The sequence below is a fragment of the Hemitrygon akajei genome, chromosome 18 (assembly GCF_048418815.1).
Source record: "Hemitrygon akajei chromosome 18, sHemAka1.3, whole genome shotgun sequence".
NCBI lineage: Eukaryota > Metazoa > Chordata > Chondrichthyes > Myliobatiformes > Dasyatidae > Hemitrygon > Hemitrygon akajei.
This window is the reverse complement of record NC_133141.1, coordinates 56,082,793-56,107,796: the sequence shown is the minus strand read 5'-3', so window position 1 is coordinate 56,107,796 and position 25,004 is coordinate 56,082,793. Positions and strand designations below refer to the sequence as shown.

The window sequence follows — 25,004 nt, the reverse complement described above, 5'->3', positions numbered from 1 at the left end:
TTACAGCTGGGAATAAAACTAGGAATGGTTACTCAACAGTTGAATTACTACTATCAGTTAAATGTAATAGATCCTGAGCAGTCCTTTTTATAAAGGAAGATTGATGTGAGCCTGCTTCCAATACATCTGCACAACACGGTCTCCAAGCCTACCTTTCAATTCCCTGTCTTCTTGACATACTCACCCAGTGTCCTTCTGAAAACTCTTAAGCCATAACATTGTGGTAATTGGATCCAATTCTACAATTTTCTGAAGGCAAAATTTTCTTCTTACTTCCTTATGAGATTGATCTGTAAATACCTTGGACATGAGAGTTGGTTTTAGGTTCTGCTGAAAGTGGAAAGACTGGAATAAACTTTAAGGAGCAGATCTATGTGTATTTGGGATGGAAGAGTTAAGACTTAAGAGTTAAGATCTTTATACTATTCCTGTTCACCAGCTTTGGCATTTCACTGCACTGCTTTAGGTAGTATGTGTATAACCCATGATCTGGTTGATTGTCAGCTTTAAAACAATCAATTGTAGTGACAGTAACATGGTATTTGCACTTTAATTATGAGTTCACGTACTTCCTAAACATCCACAAGCTCATAGCAAATCTACGCCAGCGGTTATTGCGGGGACTGAAGAGGTAAGACAGGGAGGTACACCGATGAGTATTGATGCCTATCAGTTGAAAGTTTTCTATAAAATACTTTTGCTGAGATTTGGATAATTTTTGTGTTCACCTATGTTATCTGCACTGATCTAATAGATTTGTGTATGTGTGTGTGTGGTTATGCTCGTTGTTGATGAGATCGAGGGGCCAATACACATGGGCAGGATCAGAGAATCATGAAAAGAAATTATATTTATGTGAAACCACCACAGTGGGCTTCACAGCTGAACAGGTGAGAAGACAGCTGAAATGTATCCACCCAAGCAAGGCTGCAGGCCCGGATGGTGTCAGCCCCAGGGTGCTCAAAGCCTGTGCCCCCCAGCTATGTGGAATTCTTCACCATGTCTTCAACCTGAGCCTGAGTCTCTAGAGGGTTCCTGTGCTGTGGAAGACGTCTTGCCTCGTCCCTGTACCAAAGACGCCGCGCCCCAGTGGCTCCAATGACTACAGACCACCGGTGGCATTGACCTCCCACATCATGAAGACCCTGGAGAGACTTGTTCTAGAGAAGCTCCGGCCTATGGTTAGGCCACACTTAGACCCCCTCCAGTTCGCCTATCAGCCCGACTAGGAGTTGAGGATGCCATTGTCTACCTGCTGAACCATGTCTATGCCCACCTGGACAAGCCGGCGAGCACTGTGAGGGTCATGTTTTTTGACTTCTCCAGTGCGTACAACACCATCCACCCTGCTCTGCTGGGTGAGAAACTGACAGTGATGCAGGTGGATGCTTCCCTGGTGTCATGGATTATTGATTACCTGACTGGCAGACCACAGTGTGTGGGCTTGCAACACTGTGTGTCAGACAGAGTGGTCAGCAGCACTGGGGCTCCACAGGGGACTGTCCTGTCTCCCTTTCTCTTCACCATCTACACCTCGGACTTCAACTACTGCACAGAGTCTTGCCATCTTCAGAAGTTTTCTGATGACTCTGCCATAGTTGGATGCATCAGCAAGGGAGATGAGGCTGAGTACAGGGCTACGGTGGGAAACTTTGTCACATGGTGCAAGCAGAATCATCTGCAGCTTAATGTGAAAAAGACTAAGGAGCTGGTGGTGGACCTGAGGAGGGCTAAGGCACCGGTGACCCCTGTTTCCATCCAAGGGGTCAGTGTGGACATGGTGGAGGATTACAAATACCTGGGGATATGAATTGACAATAAACTGGACTGGTCAAAGAACACTGAGGCTGTCTACAAGAAGGGTCAGAACTGTCTCTATTTCCTGAGGAGACTGAGGTCCTTTGACATCTGCCAGACGATGCTGAGGATGTTCTACGAGGCTGTGGTGGCCAGTGCTATCATGTTTGCTGTTGTGTGCTGGGGCAGCAGGCTGAGGGTAACAGACACCAACAGAATCAACAAACTTATTCGTAAGACCAGTGATGTTGTTGGGGTGGAACTGGACTCTCTGACGGTGGTGTCTGAAAAGAGGATGCTGTCCAAGTTGCATGCCATCTTGGACAATGTCTCCCATCCACTCCATAATGTACTGGTTAGGCACAGGAGTACATTCAGCCAGAGACTCATTCCACCGAGATGCAACACTGAGCGTCATAGGAAGTCATTCCTATCTGTGGCCATCAAACTTTACAACTCCTCCCTCGGAGTGTCAGACACCCTGAGCCAATAGGCTGGTCCTGGACTTTATTTCCACTTGGCATGATTAACATTATTATTTAATTATTTATGGTTTTATATTGCTATATTTCTTCACTATTCTTGGTTGGTGCGGCTGTAATGAAACCCGATTTCCCTCGGGATCAATAAAGTATGTCTGTCTGTCTAAAAAATATGAAGCAACTGAAATAGTAGTGTTGCACACCATTGTTCTTACCATATAACTGCAAGCTCATCCTCCTTCTGACATTCAACATGAGTTAATCTCTACATCTTCAGCAGGGTGGAGACAAGCCTTCGATCCCTGCTTTGACTGCCGAGCTGCTCTTGGCCAATGCATTGTAGATTTTGAACTGCCAATCGCAGCTCAACTTATTCCCATGCAGAATCAGGCTTGGCCATCAGGACCACAAGGATCTCACATGAACTGAGAAAGAGAAAAGACAACAGATGAGAAGCAAAAGAGCTTCTCTGGGCACTCACTTCCATTGCTCTTTCATTCCTGTTCCCAGTTAGGAACTGACTGCACTTCCCTCCTGTCAATGAACTGGAGAAAACTTTGCTGCAAATCAGCATGGCTATGAAAAAAACAGCAGGGCTTGGACATCATCCATTCTTTTTAAGGTCACATAAATAGTGTAAACATTGTTAAAGGGCTGCACACAAGGTCTGATTACCTACAACCATGATGGAATGGCAAGCAGACTCGATGGGCTGAATGGCCTAATTCTGCTTCTATGTCTTATGATGATATTGTGACCCATGAATATTTCATGCTATAATGTGAGTGAGCTTTTGTTGTTTCTGTTAGTGACTCTGTTACTGACCAGTATACTTTGGTTAAATAGTCTTTCAGCAATGCTACCAGGACTGCTCCACGCAAAGATGACAGTGATACCAGCTTTTCATTGTCTGACCTTGCCAAACCAAGACAAAGACATTAAATGATTGAAGAACTGAAGGTCATTTGTCACACCAACTGCACAAGAAAGCAGCTGGATCAAGGCGAATGAATGCAAATCGATAGAATGTCTTTCAAATAATCTTCTAGAAACACCTGAGTAACAGTAACACAAATTATCACTTAATGCATATGCCTTTTTTCTCCTGTTGGACAATCTCTCAAGATCAAGAATGACTTATTTTTAATGTTCTTTTGTGGGTTCTGAGGTGGCTAATGAGGGGAATATAAGAAACGCAGAGTCTTTCATGGGTTGGATAGCTGGTTGATGAGGCAGGTGGCTGGGTAGTTTTGGAGATAGATCACTCTTTCTGCTACCAGCATAGCGGACCTCTATGTGCTCCCAACTCAGTGTTCTCACTACCACCTAAATGCTCCCTTTCCGTTCTGAGTGGTCATGGGCTATAAGTTCACGTAGTTGTTGCATGGGGGATGTTGTCGTTCATCAAGGAGGATTTGAATACATCCTTGAACTCTTTGTTTTGTCCACCTGAGAATGTCTTACTATGGTACAGAGTCTATTTCAGGAGTCTGGTGTTGATCATGCAAATGGTGTGACATAGCTAACTAAGGACATCAGTACTGTGGATATTCACCTGAGAGAGATCAGCTGTTCGTCCACTGAATTTGGATGATTGTGCAGAGACAGATCTGGTGGTGTTTTCCAGTGGCTCAAGCTGCCTGCTATACGTAGCCCAGATTCAGGAGCATTTGGACTCACTCTTGCCCCATAGACCATGTGCTAAGTCTCAGTCCTTGATCTTAAAACCTTCAAAGCTAACACATTGAAGGTGGTGGCGAATGTCAATAGCATGATAAACACCGGTTACTGCTGCACTGACCACTACCTAATAATTCTATTATCTCCATCACCTTGAGACCAAAGTTTTAGCATCAACAGAAACATTGAATTTCAATAACAAGATCCTCAGGAACCCCACAAAGTTGGCCCATCTCAGGCAACGCCACATAAGTGGCCTCTCAACTCTTTGCTGCCCTGAAATCTGACAAAACTGGGTTCTGTAATCAAGATAGGGGTGAGAAACCAGGAGGGAGACAATGGGCAAAGCCCTCTCTGCATGAGCAATGCAGCTGAATCTCTGTGAATCAATTGCACACTGGACAGCACCTGCACATGTGTGAACTATCCTTCTGTCACAGAATCTTCCCTCCAATTATCTTTGCCCAATTTACCAATGGATCTAGACCTCACTCAATGAAGGTAATGTGCAAAGTTAACATGCATTAAAAAAAAACATTCAAAGGTAACTTCTGTTGCACAATGTGAAGGTCAGGACTATCACGATCAATCTCAACAATGGCAGACATTGCTCCATTTTGGAACTTAGGAATTTTGATGTTTTGACAACAATATTGGCACACTGAATGAGACACTATAGGGAGGAAATGACTAGTTTCAGGACAATATGGTGGATCCAACAGAAGAGGAACATCATCTTCACATAGTGAGCTTTGCCATTGAGAATGAACTGGTGGTGTTTCTGCAACCCTTGGGCTCAGTCTACTATTGAACCATCACACAGCAGTGATCAGTGCACACTCTCCAACTCTTGAAGTTTTGGGTGAGGCCAGGCAGGAGTTCACTTCTGGTCTTGTAAAAAACTGGGTTGTATTCCAAAAGGAGACAAGCTGATCCTGCTGGTCATTTTCAATGGGAGTTTGGGAAATGACACAACTCTCTGTGAAGATGTGGTCAGCAATGAAGGGGCAGTGAAGGCCAAGTGCAACAGGATTCATCTTTTAGTTCATGGTCTCATCATAGCAAACACTCTTGTTAGAGTGAAAACACAAAACACCATGGCATCACATCTGGCCCAAGCACTGGTTCCTGCTTGATTTTTTTTCTTATTCGTTCCTCATTGCTTATGAGCTGCCTTCTTGAACTGCTGCAGTCCCTGAGGCGTGGGCTACCTACAACACTGTTAGGGAGGGAGTTGCAGCATTTTGACCAACTGACAGTGAAGCAATAGCAAAATATTCCATTATATATGATATATATAAGTCAGGATGCTGTGTGGCTTGGAGTCCAACTTCCATGTAGTGGTGTTCTCTATGCTTTTGCTGCCCTTGTCTTTCTCATTGGTAGAAGTCATGGGTTTGGAAGATTCTGTCTAAGTTTCCTGATGAGTTGTTGCAGTGCACCCTGTAAGTGGTAAAAACTGCAGCCACTATGACTGAATTTTGGTGGTTGGGTTGTCTACCATAGTGCCGAGCTTCTTGAACATTATTAGAGCTGTGCTGATCCAGGCAAGTGGAGACTAACACTTCAAACTCCAAACTTGAGCCTTGTAGTTGATGGACTGGCTTTGGGAAGTTAAGAGGGGAGTTACTCCCCTCAGGATTCCCAGCTTCTAACCTGCATGTGTAGCCATATTATGTATGTAGCTATTCTAGATTAGTTTCTGGTCAATAGTAACCCCACAGGAAGGGGCATTCAGTGATTATTTAATCATCTGAATGAGAGGCAACAAAGTTACCCCATCATCATCACCATGCCGGGCACCAGTAACTCTGCACCACCACATAATCCTCTTGATTATCTCAAGAATATCAGAATCCACAGAAGCACTGCAGCTCATGGGCTGCTGTGAAGAGCTTCTTGGCTTCTCTAGTAAGTAGAATCAGGACTGAGTTAATAAGAAAGTCCAGGAGATCAAGGGAACTAATTCACCACAAACATAAGGTGTTACTCACTGGATTGGGAGATCCAGCTTTCCTCAAGATAAAAGAAAGAGGTCTACAGATACCTGAATGCAGAAGCAGAGCTCCAGAAGTCTAGGACCTATGGAACAGATGGTGAATGGAGACAACACTGAACGGTTGTTAGCTTGTCAGCATTTGTGAGTTCTTCAGCATTGTTAAAAGCTACATCCCTCTGAGAGCCATGAATTGGATGTGAACTTATCAGGGCAGAAATAGTCAATACACAGTGGAAGGATAATCATACAAATATTAATAAAATACCATATGTGGACACAGCTCCACACTGTTATAGAGAACCATATTAGAGACAACGAAACACAGAAGAAAGACCTATGTGCACAACATTATTTTAATTTTTTGCCTGCAGCAACCCACAACTGGTTTTTTTCCCCATTGGAGAGCAAATAGAGCTGGACAATCATCCCCAGTGATATTCACATCCCATGAATGGATAAAAAATAAACAAAACATTGTCTCTTCCACCCTTCATTAGCTCCAAATTAGAAAATAGGCTTTCATCTTTTCACAACTGCTTTCTGATCACTGTACTGTGACTGTGAGAGATAAATTGTCAAAGACCTTTTAAAAACATGACCATTCAACAGCTAATATAAAAAATGGCATCATATCAGATAAAACAGAAATAAAATACAGAATTTTGACAAACCAGAGAGAAATCTAATCACCTGGCTGAACTATAGTAAGTGACAAATTATGAGTTACTGCTTGATATATACTGGTATCCTACTAAGGGAGGATATAACATATATTGCTGTGATATAACATACAGGTATACATGTGTATTATTTTAATGGGGCGTATAATTGTATGTCCTTTATGAGAAAAGGGTCACCAGAGTGGGGATGGTAATAGGATGAATCTATCTTTTCTTGGTTGTCATTCAATCACAAGGTGTAAGACCATCAAAGTTCAAAGTAAGTTTATTGTCAAAGTACATATATGCCACCATATACAACCTCAAGATTCATTTTCTTGCAGGCAATCCCAGTAAGTACAAGAAACACAATAGAATCAATGAAAAACCACACACAACATGATGGACAACAACTGATGTGCAAGTGGAAAACAATAAACTGTGCTAATACAAAAAGGAAAAGAAAAAAATATAAATAAGCAACAAATATTGAGAACATAAGATGAGAAGTCCTTGAAAGTGAGTCCTTGAAATGGCCTAGTTTGAAATCCTGGTTGTGGGAACAGTTCAGCGATGGGGCGAGTGAAGATGAGTGAAGTTATTCATCAGGTTCAAGAGCCTGATGGTTGAGGGGTAATAACTATTCCTGAAGCTGTTGGTGTGGGACCTGAAGCTCCTGTACCTACTTCCTGATGGCAACAGTGAGAAGAGAGCATGGCCTGGATGCTGGGGATCTTGATGATGAATGCTGCTTTCCTGTAACAGCACCCCATGTAGATGTGCTTAATGGTGGAGAGAGCTTCACACGTGATGGACTGGGACGCATTCACTACTTTTTGTAGGTTTTTCCATACAAGGGCATTGGTGTTTCCATATCAGGCTGTGATGCATCCAGTCAATATACTCTCCAATACACATCCATGGAAGTTTGTCAAAGTTTTAAGTGACATGCCGAATCTTCACAAACTTCTAAGAAAGTAGAGGCATGCCGTGCTTTTGTCATAATGGCGCTTATGTGCTGAGCCAAGGACATATCCTATGAAATGATTGTAAATGGAATATGGGAGTAAAGGTGTTCACATGGTCTTGATGCCTTCAGTTGTTGACCACTTCTTAATTGGATTTTGACGCTTGTAACTTGTAATTTTTTTTTACCAATTCTGTCACAATTAGTAATTACTCATTTTTTCTCTATACAGCTATCCCCTGATGAGCCAAGTCCAAAGCCTCATCGGAAGTTCACTCCCAAGCAACATACTGATGATTTTGGGTAAGTGAACACCTCAAAGCTTCTTTATATGATTGCAATGGAAAGTTACTTATAATTTGCCAATGTGAAACTTTCTTATACCTGCATTTTTTCTCTTATTACCCATGAATAAATAGTTGTTTTGTTTTATTGCCTCCTTTGTATAAGGATATGAATTGTCTCCACCCCATGCAAGATTAATAAACTGGCTGGTCTTTTCCTGTCCTACAATTTTGTCTGTTCATATTAAAATTGTATGATCTATATAAAGAGAAATGACTTGAGTTTCATTGCATCACCAAATAGGAAAGAGTACCTTCAGCACAATCATGTCTGTTTAATATAAATCTTGTACTTCTCCTTCTACAATTTCCTTGAGATATATATTAACAGCAGTTCAGGAAATCCAATGTTTGATAGGGGAAGTGACTCAAATAATATTGTTAAAAATCTATTCAGTTGTTCATTAATAATGAAAATGTCAAAGTTCTACATGGATGAAATTTCCACCTATTCACAACAATTATGGACTATATATAATTAGTGATATCCCTACAATTGGTTTCTAAGTTTGTTACTGTTTCTGTTTTTGTAGCAAAGACAAAACACCTCTCCAAAAGGGTAAGTGGCATATTTCACTTTTTATACCTAATGTTTTCAACAAGTTGATCACTTTAAAATTTCTTGTTATTAAAGAAATAACAAGAACAGATGATTTGAAATATTGTCTTCTTCATCTTCAAAATATCCTCAGGATTGAAGATGTGTTGACAGTGTTAGGCTTAAACATAATTTATAACTCAGCTTCCAAATTTACAGAAGTCTTTAATAACATAATATGTTAGTAATTTATTGGAGATTTATAATAATACCATGTATCTGTAAAATACTGACACTTCAAAAGGTTCCACAGAATGATTGCATGTGCAGTTTATTATAATTTGGTATAACCACATAGACGTATTAAGCAAATTTTGACTTATGCCTGTGTCTGGATCTAAATCTATTAAATAAACATTTAATGGTTATGTTGTACATAAAATTCTCACCTTTACGTGCAATCAAGAAAAGTCAGATAAAAGCCTCAAATGGCTGATCCAAGACTGACCTGGCTACAGTACCAGACACAGCAACAGTAAACATTACCAGGACTTGAAGAAAATAAATGATAAAATTATTCACATTTTTTGGTGAGTCTTTAAAAAGCCACCAATGTCTAATGTTGGATATGCAACTTTCACTCTGTATACTCGATAGTCAAAACAAATGAAAAAAAATTGTGTGCTTAATGCAGTATTCTATTCTTACAGTCAAATTAATTGTATAAACTCCAAACTCTAAATCTCATTAAATGACTTTTCATTTGACATTGCCATTTCTGGTGGTTTAGTTTTATGTTGCACTGTAAACAGGATATCACCTATCTCAATACCTGGTCCCATAGCTGTAAATAAATTACAGTGGAAAGACTGGGCTCCTCAGTTGATGCCTACATTCCCAAAACTTACTTTGCATTCTTTTGATGTTCTCTATCAAAATGGCACTTGCTATTCTATAGCTGAATTCGATCCAGTTTTTCTAATCTAACTATTGGTTCCCAGTATCAAATGGTAGCATCTGAATCACATTGTATGGAGTGCAGTATATTATGAAAGAGCTTATAGTCTGAGAGAAATAGATTTTTACAATGTGGTCATGTTAGGATGAGGACAGTGTGGCTGGAGTACTGACTATCAAAATTGAAATAAGTCATAAATTAAAAATTATAAAGTTATTTCAGTAACAATAAATGTTTTAAAATTACTGTTCCAATATTCGTTCTGTTTGTAAACAGATCCCAAAGCCAGTCATCCTCCTCAGTCTGAGAGACGTGCCAAAGAATTTGGAGAAGATGCCTTTAGCAAGGTATAGTTTAAGAAGATAAAGTCTTACTGTAACTGTTCAAACAAAAGATTAAACTACTTTAGGAAAGGAAGGAAGAAGCTGGATTTTAACTATTAATTATTTGATCATATCTACTGGATTTCGCAATACTTTGTTGATTCTGAAAAATGAGGTCAGGGCTACGTGAAAGAGCTCCATTAACGTGTTTCTTCCTGAGATTGTCATAGGGCTAATCTTCACATGAGTGGAATGAAGTCTGATTTAAGTTGTATTAAAACAATCCTGAGCACTTACACTCACACTTCTGGAAATATATTCCTTTGTTTTATTTATTTTCCCATGAAAACTGTTCTGGCTTCTAGAGTTGCATTTCACTTTGTATGACCATCACTTCCTACATGTAAGCTATTTTTATATAATTTCCTGGGCACTTGTTATTCTATTTGAAGCACACAGTAGAAAGACATACATCTCCACTTACTCTTTATTTGCCCTTGAAATAGCAATATCTTTTTAAAGAAAAGAGATCTCATTAAAAACCAGAAGAAAGCTTCTGTCTCAGTTGATTTCTTGAGAAGTTGTTTAGTTCACTGCATAGCTAAACAGTGAGGGCAGTAGAAAAACCAAGACCCAATAGTGTTAAATGTAATTTCTTTTTTATCTTACACCTAGGCCTTGTTGAGGTGGATCTAAACCTTCTGCTGTCCTTTATTATTCACTTGCCAGCTCCATTTTTTTATGATTATATTGTTTTAATATAGTATTAGACTCTATTTTAAAACAGTGTCAGTAATATTGGAACAGTTTATTATTGTTGCGTATACGGAGATACAGTGAAAAGGTTTTGTTTTGCATGCAATCCAGGCAGGTCATGCCGTACATTGAGCTAGAAATAAGAAAACAGAATGCAGAATATACTTTATAATGTTGCAGCTTCAGAGAAAGTGCAATGCAGGTTGACAAATAAAGTTCAAGGATAGATTGGGAGATCGAGACTTCATCCTTTAGTGTATGAGAGTTCCATTCAAGAGACCATTGAGAGTGGGACAGAAGCTGTCTTTGAATCTGATGGTTTATGTTGTCAGGCTTTTGTATCCTCTGCCTGCTGAGAGAGGGGAGAAGAGAAAATGAACAGGGTGGGAGAGATCCTTGACTTTGTTGGCTGTTTTTCCAAGGTGTAGACGGAGACGATGGAGGGAAGGCTGGTTTGCATGACAGACTGGGCTGTTTTCAAAAATCTCTACAATTTCTTGTGGTCTTCAGCAGAGCAGTTGCCATACCCTTACCTTCTGACCTCATATCCCACCACCCACCAGCACCCACACTACATTTACTATTTCCTCCTCTCATTTCCCTCCTGAGATCCCCTCCTCCTGATGATGCACATGGAATTCCTTTGTTCAAGAAAGGTAATAGAGATAACTGGGAATTATGCACCAATGAGTCTGATGTTAGTGGTGGGCAAACTATTGAAGAGGATTCTTAGAGACAGGATTTATGAGCATTTAGAGAAGCTCATTGGGGATAGTCAAAATGGTTTTGTGAGGGGCAAGTCGTGCCTCACAAGTCTGATTGGATTCTTTAAGCAAGTGACAAAACAAATTGATGAAGCTAGAGCAGTGGATCTGGTGGATATGGATTTTAGTAAGGAATTTGACAAGTTTCCCCACAATAGACTCATTCAGAGAATCAGGAGGCTTGGGATCCAGCGAAACGTGGCTGTGTCGATTTTGAATTAGTTTGACCACAGAAAGCAGACAGTGGTAGTATATGGAGCATATTCTGCCTGGAGATTAGTGACCAGTGATGTTCTGCAGGGATCTGTTCTGAGACTCCTGTCTTTGTGATTTTTTAAAAAATGACTTAGATGTGGAAGTAGCAGAGTGGATTAGTATGCCTGCAGATGACACAAAGGCTGTTGGTGTTGTGGATAGTGTAAAAGGTTGTTGTAGGTTACAAAGGGTGACAGGACGCCACAGTTTCCCAAATCTGCCACACCTCACCTCACTTACCTTGCACAACCTGCTTGTTATCACACATCCCTCCTCAATCCATCAATCACCTCATAATCCTTTGTCATTACTCCCCTTCTCTCTACATTGGCCATTTTGTCTCTCCATTCTCAGTCCTGATGCAGGGTTTCGACCCAAAAAAATTGATCATTTCTTTCCTTCCTCTGATGCTGCTCAACCTGTTGAGTTCTGCCAGCAGATTGTGAGATGCCACAACAAGCTGTGTTACCTCTGGATAGGATGCTTTCTATGGTGCATCACCAACAGTTGGTACGAGTCAATACAATTATAATAAATGTAATGAGCTAAAGCAGGCTCATAAAGAGTCACCATGTTTCAGTGCCATCATGGATTGAGCACCATCTTGGAATATTCTAGAAGGCAGTAAATTCTAATGTTAAATTCCAAGGCTTATTTTACCGTCCCACATTTCAACACATCCCTCTTAAGTAAGGGCATGCTTTTCCATATCAATGATTTGCAAGAATTATTAATATTATCTTAACTATCAAGTGAAATTATAATATTCTGCTTTGTTGACTCAAAAGATTTCTAATCATACTGTGACCTTTAAAGGCAACAATCTCTCTCTCTTGTCATAGTGTTTCAGTATTTTCTCCTATTGTTTTTCCATACAAGGAATTCCATAATTACCTGCTTAGCAAAGTTCCACTGATGTTTAAATAATTGTTCCACTGCTCACTAATATCAGGATTTGCTTATCTTTCACCATTGTGGTTCAGTATTCTTCCAGGTCATATTTGCATAATTAATTGAAGTGAAATTCTCTGCAGCGCAATGATCATACTAACAAAGTCAAAGTGGAGTTTTTGTCATATTTGCAAGTATATGTACACACAAGTGCAATGAAAAACTTATTGCAGTGGCATCACAGGCACATAGTATCAGATACAAGCATCCGCAAGAAAAACATAAATCAGACATAAGTCATTCACAATTTTTACAAGAAAGAACAAATAAAACAAGAAAAGTCAATATTAGAGCAAATAAATTTAGTGGTCATAATGTTGCATAACTGTGGTGATTAGTGTTTTGCCATTTGGTTTGAGAACCGAATTGAAGTTGAAGGGAAGTAGCTGTTCTTGAACCTCTGCATTTGTGAAGTGATCATTGTGATTATTGTGTAACACATGGTCAATTAATAGTTAATCAAACTTATCTCTTCCTTATCTCCACCCATGGAAGTTTTACATATTTTAGTTTCAGAATCAGATGTATTGTTATTTCTTTTGTATAATTAATTATCTAAATACAATGAGACCAAGATTGTCATTCTTGTAGCACAGAACAAAGTATCATTTAAATATTAAAACAAACAGAAAATAGATTTAAAAATTATGATTTAGCCCAATAGAAATGAGTTGTTGAACAAACACTAAAAGCTCATATTTATTCAATTGCTCAGAGAAAACCAATATGTTTTGCCATTTAACAGTCACTTCATCTCCTTCTTCTGGGTCTTACCTCAGGTATTTGTTGAAATGAATGAACTAATGAAGGATGGAGACAAATATTACTGGAAGGAAAGAGGGCGATGGATCATGTATGAGGAGAATTTGGATCTGGACACAAACCGTTGGAGTCATCCACATGTCCCTTGTCTCAGCTTCAGGAGTCTCCTGGAAGTACAAAGGGCCATCAAAGATGGTGTGTGCAATAACTCTGTTCCAATTGTTCTAAAATTGTGCTGCAAGTATTTTCTGTGAGACCAACCTTCATATGTAAAACTAATTTACTTGTGATGATGTTACCAAGACTTCTTTTGCAAATTAAAACATTTCTTTTTCTCTATCAGGTGCTGTCTTGCTGGACCTGGAGGAAATCACAATGCATGCGATTAGTCTTCAAATAATAGAAGAGATGCTAGCCAAAGATCAGATAAGGGCCAAACTGAAAACCACTCTGTTGAATACCTTGCTCTTTAAACACAGGTAAAATGACCATCTCTTCAGACAGAAGTTAAAATTACTTCAGATATCCATATATTTATTACTAAAAAGTTTTAAAAAGTGAGCGAGGCCTGTCAGGACTTGTCTGTAGAGTGGGAGATTGCTTGGGTTATTAGTAACTTAGCAAGGGCCAATAAAGAGAAGTGAGGTGCAAGTGGAGTGGCTATTGTTGGAGTAGACCAGGGTGAGAGTGGGAGGCTTTGGCTCAACAGGCACTGGCAAGAACAGTCCAAAGCTCTAAGTAAGTACAGCGCTAGGTAAATTTCTAGTTAGCTTTCCTTTTTGCTCTTTCTTTGTCTATTAGTACATAGCTGCTGCATTGAGAATGGGTCCAGGGTTAGTGTTATGTTCTATGTATCAGATGTGGGAACTCTGGGAGATCTCTGGCTGAATGTTAGGAGAGAGAAAAGGAATAGGCAGCCAGTGCAGAGTACCTCTGTAGCCATTCTCCTCAATAACAAGCATACTGCTTTGGATACTTTTGGGGGTGGAGGGAACAACCTATCAGGGAAAAGCTTCAGCAACCTGGTCTCTGGCACAGAGTCTGGCTCTCAGGCTCAGAAGGGAAGGAAAGAGACACCCAGATGGTATGTTGTCTCCCAGGTGCCAGGGTCAGGGATGCCTTAGGTTGGGACAACAGCATTCTAATTGGGCAGCGTGAACAGCCAGAAGTCGTGCAATATATTGGTAGCAATGACGTAGGCAGGAAAAAGGAGGAGGTCCTAAAGAAAGAATATAAGGAGTTCAGTAGAAAGATGAAATGCAGGACCTCATGTATAGTAATCTATGTATTGCTGACTGTGCCACATGTTAGTAAGGATAGGATGATTTGGCAGATCAATGCATAACTGAGGAAGTGATCTCTGGATCATTAGGATAGCTTCTGGGGAAGGTATAACCTGTACAAAAAGGACAGGTTACACCTGAACCCAAGGGGCACCAATATTCTTGTGGGTAGTTTTGTTAGAGCTAATTTGGTAGGGGGATGGGAACCAGAGTGATTGGGATGAGGATGGGGCAGTTGATACAGTATGTAGTTAGACTGTGAGGATGGACAGGCAGATGATAAGGCAAATTTGCGGTCAGTGGGATAAGTTGAAATGTAACATGGAGGCCAAATCAAACAGGGTGATGAAAACAGGACTGAAGGTGTTATATTTGAATGCACACAGCATATGGAATAAGGTAGATGATCTTCTAGTGCAGTTAGAGATTGATGGGTATGACATTGTGGGCATCACTGAGTTGTGGCTGATAGCAGATCATAGCTGAAAGCTGAATATCACGGGGGATTGCAATATGCAGGTAGATCGGGAAAATCAGGTTGGTGCTGGATCCCAAGAGAGGGAATTTGTAGATCATAATATGATATAATTCATCCTGCAACTTGAGAGAGAAAATATAAAGTCAGATGTATCAGTATTATAGTGGAGTGAAGGGAATTACAGAAGCTTGAGAGAGAAGCTGGTCTAGGTTAATTGGAAGGGACACTAGGAAGAATGAAAGCAGAACAGCAACGACTGGATTTTCTGGTAGCAATTTGGAATGCGCAAGGAAGATACGTCCCAAAAATGCAATAGTATTCTAAAGGGAGGATGAAATAAATGTAGCTGACAAGGGAAATCAAAGACAGCATAAAAGCAAAAGAGAGGGCATATAATTGAGGAAAATTAGTAGGAAGTTGGAGGATTAGGATGCTTTTAAAAACCAACAGCAGGCAGAGCTTAGAAAAGTAGAGGGCTATGGGTAACCCTAGGCCGAAGGGCCTGTATGGTGCTGTAGTTTTCTATGTTTCTATGTTTCTAACTAAAAAGGCCATGAAGAGAGAAAAGATTAAATAAAAGATTAAATATAAAGTAAGATAGCTAATAATATGAAATAATTTACAAAAAGACTTTTCAGATATACATAGAGTAAAAGAGAGGTCAGGGTGAATATTGGACCATTGGAAAATGATGCTGGAAAGGTAATAATGGTAGGTAATGAACTTAATAAGTATATTGTGTCAGTCTTCACTGTGGAAGACACTATAGTATGCCAGAAATTCGAGAGTGTCAGGGGGCAGAATTGAGTGTAGTTGCCATTACTAAGGAGAAGGTGCTTGGAAACGGAAAGGTCTGAAGGTAGATATGTTAACTGGACCAGATGGACAACACTGCAGCAGTCTGAAAGAGGTGGCTGAAGAGATTGTGGAGGCATTAGTAATGATCTTTCAAAAATCACTAGTTTCTGGAATGGTTCTGGGGACTGGAAAATTGTTTATATCACTCCACTCTTTAAGAAGGGAGAGAGGCAGAAGGAAGGAAGTTATTGGCCAGTTAGCCTGACTTCAGTATTTGGGAAGATGTTGGAGTCCATTATGAAAGATAAGGTTTCAGGGTACTTGAAGACACATGATAAAATTCAGGCCAAATTCGGTATGGTTCCCTGAAGGGGAAATCTTGCCTGACAAATCTGTTGGAATTCTTTGAGAAAATTACAGGTAGGATAGACAAACAAGAATCAGTGGATGTTGTTTACCTGGATTTTTAGAAGGCCTTCGTCAAGGTGCCATACCTGAGGCATAATATGAGCCCATGGTATAATAGGAAAGATACTAGCATGGATCGAAGATTGGCTGATTGGCAGAAGGGAAAGAGTAGGAATAAAGGGAGCCTTTTCTGACTGGCTGCCGGTGAGTAGTGGCGTTCCACAGAGGTCAATGTTCACTTCTTTTCATGTTACATGTTAATGATGTGGATGACGAAATTGATGACTTTGTGGCCAAGTTTGCAGATGATATGAAGGTAAGTGGAGGGGCAGGTAGTGTTGTGGAAGCAGTGAGTCTGCAGAAGGACTTAGGCAGATTAGAAGAATGGGCAAAGCAGTGGCAGATCTAATACAGTGTCAGGAAGTATATGGGCATGCACATTAGTAGAAGGAGTAAATGCGTGGACAATTTTCTAAATGAGGAGAATATTAGAAAATCAGAAGCGCGAAGTCCTCAGTCAGGATTCTCTAAAGGTTAACTTGCAGAGTGAGTTGGTGGTAAGCAATATTAGCATTTATTTCAAGAGGACTGGAACACAAAAGCAAGGATGTAATGCTGAGACTCTGTAAGGAATTGGTCAGACCGCACGGAGTTTTGGTCCATAGCACTAAGTTTGGTCCCCTTATCTAAGCAAGAGGGTCCAGAGAAGGTTCACGAGAATGATCCCAGGAATGAAATGGCCAACGTATGAGGAGTGTTTGATGGCTCTGTGCCTGTGCTCACTGGAGTTTAGAAGAATGAGGGGGGGATCTCATTGAAACCTATTGAATATTGAAAGGCCAAGATAGAGTGGATATGGATAGGATGTTTCCTATAGTCAAGGAGTCTAGGACCAAATGGCACATCCTCAGTATAGAAGGATGTCCATTTAAAACAGAGATAAAGAGGAATTTTTTTAACTGGGGGTGGTGAATCTATGGAATTCATTGCCACAGACAGCTGTGGAGGCCAAGTCATTAGGTATATTTAAAGTGGAGCTTGATAGGTTTTTGATTAGTCAGGGCTTCAGAGGTTACAGGGAGAAGACAAGAGAATAAGGTTGAGAAGGTAATAAATCAGCCATGATGGAATTGTGGAGCAGACTCGATGGGCCAAATGGCCTAATTTGCTCCTATGCCTTATTGTTTCATTCATAATAGAAAATTGATGGCAAATCTATTTTTGTAAAGTTAGATAAAGAGCTCTCCTTTCCATTGGGTTAGGGATAGCCAATAAACACTGTTAAGAGTATGGAGGTGCTTTTAGTGATATAGACTTCTTTATTACTTGATAACTATATCAGCGTGCCTTATTAACCATCAGCTTTCTTGCTGAGGGTATCTTATCTGTTTATAAGGATTTTTAATTTACTCAAGGCAAGTTATGGCTCTCTTGATGTTAATCAGATTACCAACCAATTGAATGTCAAACTTTGATCTAAAAAGGTTAATGGTAGCTCCATGCATATAATCTGTTTGCAATTTCTTCCTTAGAATCAGAATCAGATTTTATTATCACTGGCATATGTCGTGAAATGTGTTTTTCTATGCAGTGCAAGGTGTAAAGATTGCCACAAGTTCCAATAAATAAATAAATGAATAAATACTGCAAAAGAGGAACAGCAAGGTCGTGTTCATGCAGATGGCAGAGGGAAAGAAGCTGTTCCTAAAGTGTTGAGTGTGGGTCTTCAACTCCTGTACATCACCTGTGATGGTAGTAATGAGAAACCAGCATGTCTGGATGCCTCCTTCTTGAGGCACCAACTTTTGAAGATGTCCTCAATGAGGAGGTCCTGAAAGGTGAGTTTAGGGAGCTAGGTGCCAAGTTAATGGACAGACCTCCAGGATAGCAATCTCAGGATTGCTACCAGTGCCACGTGCAGGTGGGTTTAGAAATAGTAAGATAGTGCAGATCAACACGTGGCTGAAGACATGGTGCAGGGGGGAGGGCTTCAGATTTATAGATAATTGGGTAGTTTTCCAGGGACCTGTTCCAGCAGGACGGTTTACATCTGAACTGGAGGGGGACAAATATTCTTGCAGGTAGGTTTGCTAGAGAGGCTCCAGTGGATTTAAACTAGATACGAGGGGGGCGGGGAAGAGATAAACAGAGAGGAAGAGGTGGAGAATTTCTTAAATGCATTTATTTTAATGCCAGGAGCATTGTAAGAAAGGTGGATGAGCTTAGAGCATGGATTAATACCTGGAAATATGATGTTGTAGCTATCAGTGAAATATGGTTGCAGGAGGGGTGTGATTGGCAACTAAATATTCCTGGAATTTGTTGCTTCAGGCATGATAGAATCGGAGGGACAAGAGGGGGAGGTGTTGCATTGCTTGTCAGAGAAAATATTACAGCGGTGCTCTGGCAGGATAGATTAGAGGGCTCATCTAGGGAGGCTATTTGGGTGGAATTGAGGAATGGGAAAGGTGTAGTAACACTTATAGGGGTGTATTGTAGACCACCTAATGGGGAGCGAGAATTGGAGGAGCAAATTTGCAAGGAGATAGCAGATACTTGTAGTAAGCACAGGGTTGTGACTGTGGGAGGTTTTAATTTTCCACACATAGACTGGGAAGCCCATACTGTAAAAGGGATGGATGGTTTGGAGTTTGTAAAATGTGTGCAGGATAGTTTTTTGCAGCAATACATAGAGGTACCAACTAGAGAAGAGGCAGTGTTGGATCTTCTGTTAGGGAATGAGCTAGGTCAGGTGACGGAGGTATGTGTTGGGGAGCACTTTGGGTCCAGTGATCACAATGCCATTAGTTTCAATATAATTATGGAGAAGGATAGGACTGGACCCAGGGTTGAGATTTTTGATTGGAGAAAGGCTAACTTTGAGGAGATGCAAAAGGATTAGGAAGGAGTGGATTGGGACAATTTGTTTTATGGGAAGGATGTAATAGAGAAATGGAGGTCATTTAAAGGTGAAATTTTGAGGGTACAGAATCTTTATGTTCCTGTTAGGTTGAAAGGAAAGGTTAAAAGTTTGAGAGAGCCATGGTTTTCAAGGGATATTGGAAACATGGTTAGGAAAAAGAGAGATATCTACAATAAATATAGGCAGCATGGAGTAAATGAGGTGCTCGAGGAATATAAAGAATGTAACAAGAGTCTTAAGAAAGAAATTAGAAAAGCTAAAAGAAGATACGAGGTTGCTTTGGCAAGTAAGGTGAAAATAAATTCGAAGGGTTTCTACAGTTATATTAATAGCAAAAGGATAGTGAGGGATAAAATTGGTCCCTTAGAGAATCAGAGTAGACAGCTATGTGTGGAGCCGAAAGAGATGGGGGAGATTTTGAACGATTTCTTTTCTTCGGTATTCACTAAGGAGAAGGACATTGAATTGTGTAAAGTAAGGGAAACAAGTAGGGAAGTTATGGAAACTATGATGATTAAAGAGGAGGAAGTACTGGTGCTTTTAAGAAATATAAAAGTGGATAAATCTCCAGGTCCTGACAGGATATTCCCTAGGACCTTGTGGGAAGTTAGTGTGGAAATAGCAGGAGCTCTGACAGAAATATTTCAAATATCATTAGAAACGGGGATGGTGCCGGAGGATTGGCGTATTGCTCATGTGGTTCCATTGTTTAAAAAGGGTTCTAAGAGTAAACCTAGCAATTATAGGCCTGTCAGTTTGACGTCAGTGATGGGTAAATTAATGGAAAGTATTCTTAGAGATAGTATATATAATTATCTGAATAGACAGGGTCTGATTAGGAACAGTCAACATGGATTTGTGTGTGGAAGGTCATGTTTGACAAACCTTATTGAATTTTTTGAAGAGGTTACGAGGAAAGTTGATGAGGGTAAAGCAGTGGATGTTGTCTATATGGACTTCAGTAAGGCCTTTGACAAGGTTCCGCACGGAAGGTTAGTTAGGAAGATTCAATCGTTAGGTATTGATATTGAAGTAGTAAAATGGATTCAACAGTGGCTGGATGGGAGATGCCAGAGAGTAGTGGTGGATAACTGTTTGTCAGGTTGGAGGCTGGTGACTAGTCGTGTGCCTTAGGGATCTGTACTGGGTCCAATGTTGTTTGGCATATACATTAATGATCTGGATGATGGGGTGGTAAATTGAATTAGTAAGTATGCAGATGATACTAAGATAGGTGGTGTTGTGGATAATGAAGTAGGCTTTCAAAGCTTGCAGAGAGATTTAGGCCAGTTAGAAGAGTGAGCTGAACGATGGCAGATGGAGTTTAATACTGATAAGTGTGAGGTGCTACATTTTGGTAGGACTAATCAAAATAGGACATACATGGTAAATGGTAGGGCATTGAAGAATGCAGTAGAACAGAGTGATCTAGGAATAATGGTGCATAGTTCCCTGAAGGTGGAATCTCATGTGGATAGGGTGGTGAAGAAAGCTTTTGGTATGTTAGCCTTTATAAATCAGAGCATTTAGTATAGGAGTTGGGATGTAATGTTAAAATTGTGCAAGGCATTGGTAAGGCTGAATTTGGAGTATTGTGTACAGTTCTGGTCACCGAATTATAGGAAAGATGTCAACAAAATAGAGACAGTACAGAGAAGATTTACTAGAATGTTACCTGGGATTCAGCACCTAAGTTACAGGGAAAGGTTGAACAAGTTAGGTCTTTATTCATTGGAGCGTAGAAGGTTGATAGATGTATTTAAAATTATGAGGGGGATATATAGAGTTGACATGGATAGGCTTTTTTCATTGAGAGTAGGGGAGATTCAAACAAGAGGACATGAGTTGAGAGTTAGGGGGCAAAAGTTTAAGGGTAACACGAAGGGGAACTTCTTTACTCAGAGACTGGTAGCTGTGTGGAATGTGCTTCCAGTAGAAGCGGTAGAGGCAGGTTCGGTATTGTCATTTAAAGTAAAATTGGATAGGTATGTGGACAGGAAAGGAATGGAGGGTTATAGGCTGAGTGCAGGTCAATGGGACTAGGTGAGAGTAAGCATTCAGCACAGACTAGAAGGGCCCAGATGGCCTGTTTCCGTGCTGTAATTGTTACATGGTTATATAGAGGGTTATGTTCATGATGGAGCAGGTTGAGTCTACAACCCTCTGCAACCTCTTTCAATCTTGTGCATTAAAGCCTCCATAGTAGGTTGTGATGCAACCAGTAAGAATGCACTCCCTGTACTTCTGTAGAAACTTGCTAGATTATTTTAGTGATAATTCGAGATTGTTCTAGATCAGGAGTTTCCAAACTTTTTTATGCCCTAGACCAATACAATAAAGCAAGGGGCCCATGGACCACAGGTTGAGAATCCAAGACTGGATGAGATGTATCCCAGGCTACTGTGGGAGGCAAGGGAGGAGACCTCTGAGTCTCTGGCAATGATCATTGCATAATCAATGGGGACGGGAGAGGTTCTAGAGGATTGGGGGGGGGGGGTTTGCAGATGTTGTTCCTTTATTCAAGAAAGGGAGTAGAGATAGCCCAGGAAATTATAGACCAATTAGTCTTACCTCAGTGGTTGGTAAGTTGATGAAGAAGATCCTGAGAGGCAGGATTTATGAACATTGGAGAGGTATAACATGATTAGGGATAGTCAGCATGGCTTTGTCAAGGGCAGGTCATGCCTTACGAGCCTGATTGGATTTTTTGAGGATGTGACTAAACACATTGATGAAGGAAGAGCAGTAGATGTAGTGTATATGGATTTCAGCAAGGCATTTGATAAGGTACCCCATGCAAGGCTTATTGAGAAAGTAAGGAGGCATGGGATCCATGGGGACATTGCTTTGTGGATCCAGAACTGGCTTGCTCACAGAAGGCAAAGAGTGGTTGTAGATGGGTCATATTCTGCATGGAGGTTGGTGACCAGTGGAGTGCCTCAGGGATCTGTTCTGGGATCCTTACTCTTCGTGATTTTTATAAATGACCTGAATGAAGAAGTGGAGGGATGGGTTAGTAAGTTTGCAGATGACACAAAGGTTAGGGGTGTTGTGGATAGTGTGGAGGGCTGTCAGAGGTTACAGTGGGACATTGATAGGATGCAAAACTGGGCTGAGAAGTGGCAGATAGAGTTCAACTGGGATAAGTGTGAAGTGGTTCATTTAGGTAGGTCAAATATGATGACAGAATATAGTATTAATGGTAAGACTCTTGGCAGTGTGGAGAATCAGAGGGATCTTGGGGTCTGAGTTCATAGAACACTCAAAGCTGCTACGCAGGTTGACTCTGTGGTTAAGAAGGCGTACAGTGTATTGGCCTTCATCAATCGTGGGATTGAGTTTAGGAGCTAAGAGGTAATTTTGCAGCTACATAGGACCCTGGTCAGACCCCACTTGGAGTACTGTGCTCAGTTCTGGTCGCCTCACTACAGGAAGGATGTGGAAACCATAGAAAGGGTGTAGAGGAGATCTACAAGGATGTTGCCTGGATTGGGGAGCATGCCTTATGAAAACAGTTTGAGTGAACTTGGCCTTTTCTCCTTAGAGCGACGGAGGATGAGAGGTGACCTGATAGAGGAGTACAAGATGATGAGAGGCATTGATCGTGTGGATAGTCAAAAGTTTTTTCCCAGGGCTAAAATGGCAGCCACAAGAGGGCACAGGTTTAAGGTGCTGGGGAGTAGGTACAGAGGAGATGTCAGGGGTAATTTTTTTATGCAGAGAGTGGTGAGTGCGTGGAATGGGCTGCCAGCAACGGTGGTGGAGATGGATACGATAGGGTCTTTTAAGACACTTTTGGATAGGTACATGGAGCTTAGAAAAATAAAGGGCTATAGATAAGCCTAGTAACTTCTAAGGTAGGGACATGTTCGGCACAACTTTCTGGGCCGAAGGGCCTGTATTGTGCTGTAGGTTTTCTATGTTTCTATGTTTCTAATCCTTGTTCTAGATATTTATTCTAGAAATTTGGCAATTTGCTAAATCATCTTAAATCTCTTCCATGAGGCCAGTTGAGATCCTTTCTGAAACAGGGTGTATAATTAAGCTTCCACGCACTTGCTCACAGTAAATGCTCTTGGATATGTATATCTAAATAATCAATAAAATAGCTTTTTTTATTTCCAGGAAGACTTATTTTTCTGAGATTGAAATGTACTAATAGCATTTCCAGGTTAAAGAATCACAGATACAGTGTGGATACAGGCCCGTCAGCCTGAGCAGTCCATGCTGACCATGGTGCCCTGGCTTTTGGCCAATTTCCCTCTAAAGCCCCACCCTTCCATATACCTATCCAAGTGCTCCTTAAGTAATATAGTTGTACGTGCCTCAGCCATTTCCTCCAGCAGCTCGTTCCATATACTCACCTCCCTTCATGTGAAAAAGTTGCCCCTCAGAACCCTTTTTTAAATCTTTCCTCTCTCCCCCAAAATCTATGCCCATTAGTTTTGACCTTCTCTACCCCAGGGAAAATGCTGTTATCTACATCTTTCATAATGTTGAACATTTCTATAAGGTCACCCTCATTCTTCTACATTCCAAGGAATAAAGACCTGTCCTGGCCAACCTCTCCCTATAACTCAGGCCCTCAGGCCCTCTGGTCCTGGCAACATCCTGATACATAGCTGTATGTTTTCCAGTTCATCCACATCTTTCCCAAAAAGGTAACCAAAACTGTACATAGTACTCCAAATGCAGCCTCATCAATGACTTATACAACTGGAACTCGTCCCATCTCCCACACTCATTGCCCTGACTGATGAAGCCATGCTAATCTCCTTTTCCATCAGCCTGTCTGTCTGTAACAACGCTTAAAATGAACTCTGCACTTGTACCCCTAGGTCCTCTGTTGCTTCACAGTCCCCAGTGCCCCACCATTCATAGTGTAAGTTCTAGGGTGTTCTGACTTTCATGAATGCATCACCTTACACTTATCTATACTGAAATCCTTTGCCACTCCTGGCCCACTTCCCTAACTGATCAAAATCCCTTTTTAATCTACTATAACCTTCTTCATTATCAATAACACATCCTAATTTGGCCTAATCTGAAAACTTACTGATCAAGCCTTGTGCATTCCCAGCCAAATCATTTATAGAAGTAATAAATAACAAGGGTCATAACCTGAAGAGCTATGACCCAAGAACACGGAAGGAGGAGTCATCTATGTAAACAATGGGTCAACTAACCTCCTTCTATCTTCTGTGTAGTAAAAAATCTATGATTCTAACATTCTAACAATCTATAATCTAACATTTTTAACATGTTTGTTGCTCTGAAGTGAACTGCCTGAAAATGTACTGGAAGTAGTTTCAATAGTGATGAACAAAAGACAATCCACAATCCAAAGGGGTTAATGGGGAAAGAGCAGGGAAAGCTCAAGTCAAGGGCTTCTTTGTGCTGGTTCCACCTGCCTGATTTTAACCTGCGCACAGGACGCTGAGCAATCTGTTTCATACATTGATGGGAAACTGCTCTGGGAAACCGGCTGCAATCGGCATTACTTGCAGATGAGATGTGTATTTTCTTTCTGTTGCTCTGCCAGAAAATCTCCTATGCCGCAACGTAGTGCAACACTTATGGTGACCAATGGTTACAATGCCCTTTTGGCAAATGTCTGCCATAAGACATAGGAGCAGAATCAGGCCATTCAGCCCATTGAGTCTGCTCCGACATTCATCATGGCTGATTTATTATCCCTCTCAATTACATTCTCCTCCCTGCTCCCCATAACCTTTGACAACTTTACCAATCAAGAACCCATCAAACACTGCTTTAAATATACCCAGTGACTTGGCCTCCACAGCCATCATCAGGACTGTCCTGTGGAGGGCCTGGGTCTGAAACGTTGACTGTTTATTCATTTCCATAGATGCTGCCTG

General features: G+C 40.8%; 1 protein-coding gene across 3 annotated transcripts in view; it reads left to right on the top strand.

Moving 5' to 3' along the window:
* The window catches only part of LOC140741468 (anion exchange protein 2-like), an 84,417-nt gene that overhangs the window by 13,069 nt on the left and 46,344 nt on the right, over positions 1-25,004 (top strand). For all 3 annotated transcript variants that reach the window (XR_012102065.1, XM_073071700.1, XM_073071701.1), the window contains 5 exons: positions 7,817-7,887; positions 8,462-8,487; positions 9,701-9,771; positions 13,253-13,430; positions 13,579-13,714. Coding sequence is in view for 2 of the 3 variants with exons in the window: in XM_073071700.1 (XP_072927801.1) it covers positions 7,817-7,887; positions 8,462-8,487; positions 9,701-9,771; positions 13,253-13,430; positions 13,579-13,714 (482 nt within the window). In the remaining variant the exon portion in view is untranslated. The remainder of the gene's footprint in view (positions 1-7,816; positions 7,888-8,461; positions 8,488-9,700; positions 9,772-13,252; positions 13,431-13,578; positions 13,715-25,004) is intronic.